This window comes from Nicotiana tomentosiformis, chromosome 9, assembly GCF_000390325.3.
Source record: "Nicotiana tomentosiformis chromosome 9, ASM39032v3, whole genome shotgun sequence".
Taxonomy (NCBI): Eukaryota; Viridiplantae; Streptophyta; class Magnoliopsida; order Solanales; family Solanaceae; genus Nicotiana; species Nicotiana tomentosiformis.
Window position 1 is genome coordinate 61100746 of NC_090820.1, and position 5683 is coordinate 61106428.

Below are 5683 nucleotides of genomic sequence, written 5' to 3' on the forward strand. Positions count from 1 at the left end.
TCAAGAAAGCAAAATCAATATCCGAATAATAATAGTCATGAAAGAACCACAACCCTAGAATGTGAAGTTAAGTTCCACATAGACATGGCAGCCAAACAATAAATCATACAAAGAAACATAAAAATTACTAAGTTTGGTAGAAGAAATATGAAACCCGGCCTCCATGGTGGCTCTGTACTTGTGTTTTCCTCTAAAAAACGTTCTCTCCTCTCCAAAATAGGTTTAGGACCCCTTTTATACGAGTTGGGGATGTGTGGCCGAAAAAATTTAGTCCCGGGCGAAATAGGACAAGTCCCGTCCCTACCGCCCAGGTAGCGTGGGGCGCTAGCCCTGGCGCTGAATCCAGTAGCCTAACGCTTCTTTGTAAATGTTTCGCTGCTTCATTCTTTGTAGTGCTGGTGTGCCTAACTTTTTCTTTCCTTCAATTCTTTCAAATTGTTGCTCTATGGCATTTTCTTTCCAATGTTTTCATCTGTAATGAACATCACCCAGTCACTTGGTCTGCTCACCTCTTAGTACAACATGTAATATTAATGAGATACTCAAGGCAAAATCCCAACTCAATATATCTTCTTAGTGTTTATTTGCATGAATCACTCGAGCTCGTGTTTATACCAATGTTGTATGACACCCTTTGACTCCAACATTTGTCATTTTTGTTCCAGATTCCACCTCTCAAGTACATATATCATTTATTAATATTCAAATAAGTGTAACACCAATAGTTAAGCTAAGTTGGGTATAATCAATATAAAATACAATCACAGAGCGATAAAAATATGAGTAAAGTAGCATTAAAACATATATAAATATGTCCAACATCAATAACTAGTCTTAGTACGGGCTTTGCGTGTGTTCCCTATCTCAATGAGTAATTTTTTTGTAAGAAAATTACATATGTTTTTTAAAAATTACGTTTATAAAATGTAAGTTTCTGAAATTAAAGAACATTGATCCTATATACTCAATAAAAGAAAACTTTGTTCACAGAAGTCCTCAATAATTATTCAATATATTCACCTTGAATTATGTTCCATTTTTATGTTTATCAGTTCAATTCCACAAGTTATCGTACTTCCTTTTTAGTTTCAGTAAAAATGTATAGCCCCTGAAGATTTAAGATTATTCTGAATTTTTTTATCAAAAGCTATTCTCAAGTTTATTCAAGAAGATACAAATAGAGGTATAGAATTTTATTATGATTCTTTAAAGATTTGTCAAATAAATAAGTTAAAAAATTAAATCATATGTATTTTCAATTTATCCCCCTTGAAAGATTTCAATGTTAAAAGTATCTCCAAAGCTACTTCGAGAAATTTGATGCTGTCAGACCTCTCGGTGTAGTTTAAGCTAACTTGCTCCGATCTCGTCAATGGCTGGAAAGAAATCTCGAGGCAGACCTAAGGAGGAACAAATCAAGGTGGATGACAAAATCCCAAAGCTCAAAAACATAGGAATGGAGCTCATCAGTTGTTATGGAGTCTATTTTGGGAGCTTCAAAGACACAAGTTAGATCTGGTGTTCACACATAGATTCTGTATGTATGAGCTTCAACATCAGCTAGTCAATAACAAAAGAAGGCAAATCAAAGTCCAATTCCTCTGCATGTCAATTTAAGGGGTAGTATCACACCTCCATCTTCTCGAGACGCTACTATTCCATTGAAGAACAAGGAGCAGGAAGTTGTACCTCAAGTATCATCACCTGCACCAGTTACTGTTCCATTCCCGGAGGAGCCTAATGAGTCTACTTGGGCTGGATTACTCACAGGTAACAGATCAACTGCTAATTGTATGACCTTAAATTACATAACCCCTGAAATTGTTGAAGGGAACTTAGTAGCTAAGCTTGAGAAATAAGAAATTGAGAAGGAGAACTTGAAATGAAAGTGTTCCCTAATTGTCTATGTAATTGGTGAAAAATCGGGGTATAATTATATGCGTCGATACATAAATCAGATATGGAATACTGTGACTATACCAGAGTTATACTATCATGATGAAGGTTATTGCATAGACAAGTTTCAAAACATAGCTGACATGAAGGAAATTATGTGTTCTGGACCATATACACTAAATAACAGACCCTTGATAATGAAACAATGGTCTCCACAGTTCGATTTTGGCTCAGAGTTCTTGGCTAAAATACCATTGTGGATAAGGTTTCCCAAGCTGCCTATGAACTGTTGGAGTGGTAACTCCTTGAGTAGAATTGCAAGTACTATAAGAATTCCAATATTTGTAGATGAGTGCATTGCTAAACAAACACGAATTTTCTTTGCCAGAATACTTATAGAAGTAAATGTTACCAAGCCATTACCAAGTAAGGTGCCAGTCATGGATGAATCAGGTAAAGTGTTTGAATAAGTTGTTGAATATGACTGAAAACTTGAAATTTGTGAAAATGTTCTCAAAATTGGGCATGACTGTGCTAAAGTCACCAAGGAAGGGGTTAAGTAGGACCAACACCCCAGAAAAAAGAGGCCTCCACCAATGAAACATATATAGAAGACTACAGGAGCAGTAACAACTTCTACTTCAGGGAAAGGCCAAAAACAGGTAGAGATACCAAGCAATAAAGAAGTAAAGTTTACTTTTGACCAATCTGAGAGACTTGTTGAAGAGAAATTAATAGATGAAGGTCTACAAAGGCAACTAGAAAAGGGAAAGATTGCAGCCGAAATCAATGGGGTACCAATGAACTATTCCACACCCTGATGTCTTGGATGGTGTGCAATATAAGAGGTACCAACAAAAGATACAAGCAAAAAGAGTTGAGTACCTATATAAAAGAGAATAATATAAAGTTAGTAGGCTTAGTAGAAACCAGAGTCAAGAAGGAAAAGGCTGATCACATAGCCCAACTGGTGATACCAGGTTGGCACACTAGATACAATTATGAATAGGCTATTAATGGGAGAATTTGGGTGTTATGAGATCTTATCTTCTATGATATAACAGTGCTAGAGCAGACTGCTCTATTAATGCACTCTAGTATTGTAGGAAGAAAGCTTCCAATGAGTTGTCTTATGACAATAGTTTATGGCTTTAATACCATTGAACAGAGGAAACCATTGTGGAAGCAGTTGCAATTCTTAGCAGCACAAAGCTCCAAACCATGGACCATTTGGGGTGATTTTAACTCAGTTTTGACTGTTCAAGATAGGCTTTATGGTAATCCAATTACAATCAATAAAGTACAAAATTTCTCGGACGGTATGCAAACTTTAAACCTGAATGAGCTATCTTGGAAGGGGGACTTTTACACGTAGTCTAACAAGCAACAAGGTATTGCTAGAGTCTATAGTAGGATTGATAGAGCTATAGGTAATGATGATTGGATGCAATCATACGGGCACATGGAAGATGAGTACAAATTTCCATTCATATCAGATCATGCCCCCATGGTAATTATTTTGAGAAGAACTTAACCAAGTGGTGTCGCGCCCCTTCTTTCTCGTGGAATCGAGCTTCGACACGTGACAACTCTTTTAAAGGAAAGGTGTTTAAAGAGAGAGTCGCCACCTAACGGGTTTGAGGTGCGTTAGGGCACCTATTTGCAAGTAACTCTGGTTTAACCAGTTTGCGTCACTAAAGATCAGGTAAGTGCTCAAATTACCTCGAGGAGAAGGCATTAGGCATTCCTCGAGGTCCACAATTGTGGGTCCCGACTGAACTCGAATTATATGAATTGGTTAAATAGTCAGAGAGAAAAATAAGAAGTTTAAAAAAATCATTATTAGAAGGTCCTTGAGTAAACACAGATAATTGGTTTAAAGATAAGATGGGGGGTCCTGGCTAAGTTTTTTTAGCCTAAAGGATCACCCCGTATAACATAAATAATACTTTGTAACTCCCTCGAGATGGGGTGTTACTCGTATTATTCAGCGGGCACAGACTATCATCTCCTGCTACCCGATTACTATCTTTAAGTTTTTTTACGTAAAGTGTACTAGTTGATTCTAAATCATACCTTATGCATGCACTACACGTCCCATACCTATAGTCCAGGAGGCATTTGGACCTCTATCGTGGGTAGTTCTAGACTTAACTTAAGTTGCTCGAAATGATAAAACTAGGCGACATAAAAAATAAGTTGGACTTCATGTGAAGGCAATTAAGGGCTCAAGTTAGCCTCCACACTTAGACAACAAATGTACGCAAACAAATTAGGCGTTTGACAGTTTCAAAATTGAGACAAGTTAAAGTTATTAAGCCCTATAGACATAGTTTCTATGTGACCTTGGGATTCAAGCATGTAGGCAGTTTCAGAGAAAGATGCCATTTTAGAACGACTTCTAAGTGACTATGCAGTTGCCTACTGAATATAGGTTATAAGAGGTTAAACCTATAGGCATGATATCTAGGTGATTTATACAGTAATTAGCAATGATAATTGCAGGAGAATATTCAGAATTATTTAGTTGGATCCTATAGGCATGCTTTCTAATAGTGACAATGACACAGTGTTGAAAATTCAACATTAACACTTAAATGAAACGAGCAAGAAAATCAATAATTAAGACTGAGTTTTTAGATCCCACAGGCATGATTTCTATAGTCACAATTGAGGTTGATTTTAGAACATATAGGCATGATTTCTATAACCAATAATTAAGATCTATAGGCAGGAGTTTTAAATGGCAGATTAGGTAGCATGTAAATTAATAGAATCCTATAACGCCTAATGAGTATGATGTAATGCACATTAAGACATTAGTCATTTAATTTCCTATAGGCATGGTTTCTAGCATGTGGAAGCAAAATATGTCAAACAATTAAATACCTATAGGCAGGTTATCTAACACACACAATAACAGAACATATTTGAGCAAAGTAAAACACCTATAGACATGATTTCTACCCGTTTTAATGCAAGTATTAAGATAAACCCCTTTTTCCCAATTTTACTAATACCCCAATTTTTATTACAACATTATTGTAGACCCAATGAATGACATAAAATATAGAGTAAAATAACTATAGTGAGCCTACAACAGACCAAAGATATACCCAGCCAGGCCAAGCCTTCATTCTTAAGTCCAAATAGTTCACAATAGTCCAGAAGTCATATCTTCATTTACATAAGGATATAAACCAATTGATTCAGCCAGTAGATGAAAACAAAGTTGAGCAATTAGAATCATGACCCTAGTGTGTCAGAATTCCCAAGGGATTCAAGGACCTAGGGCAGTGCTCACACTAGGAAGGTTGATAGGGAAAATTCAGAGAAAGACTAAGGGCCAAATCCTAGTGTGTCAGAGTTCACAAGGGTCTCAATTGGACCCCGAGCAGTGGTCATACTAGGGAGGTAAAATGATAGAACCTAAGTAGCCTTGGCTTTCAGCTGGCTAAGAATAATAACTCAAAAGAGACCAGGCAGTAAGTGAAGTAAACCAAGGTTGAGAGACAAAACTAAGGGATACAGACATAGTCAAGTTGCATATATAGCAGATAGTTGGGCAAGTTATAGAGTTTAAGAACAAGCTTAGCAAATATTTATAAAAACAGGTTCAACCTTTAGTGCATAAACAGTCCTACGTTAGCAAAGTCAAGGGAAGAACAAGTTTGCAGGATTGATGAAAAGTATCATACACAACTCATAATATAAAAGAAAAGGTTCAAATTATACTAAGTATAAGTCCTAGTGTTATGAAATAGTCACACTAATTTGGTGGCAGACC

General features: G+C 36.4%; 1 protein-coding gene across 1 annotated transcript; it reads left to right on the forward strand.

Moving 5' to 3' along the window:
* The first annotated feature begins 1937 nt into the window (after positions 1 to 1937).
* Positions 1938 to 3135, forward strand: LOC138898867 (uncharacterized). Its single transcript, XM_070184973.1, has 2 exons — positions 1938 to 2349; positions 3065 to 3135. The coding sequence occupies exons 1-2, from the start codon at positions 1938 to 1940 to the stop codon at positions 3133 to 3135; spliced, it is 483 nt and encodes a 160-aa protein (XP_070041074.1).
* Positions 3136 to 5683: the final 2548 nt, after the last annotated feature.

Bases quoted from the DNA above. Each gene is read 5' to 3' on its own strand.
- LOC138898867 (XM_070184973.1), top strand. From the start codon at position 1,938: ATGCGTCGATACATAAATCAGATATGGAATACTGTGACTATACCAGAG. The intron at 2,350-3,064 runs GTAAAGTGTTTG...ACCATTGAACAG, and splicing joins GCCAGTCATGGATGAATCAG to AGGAAACCATTGTGGAAGCA.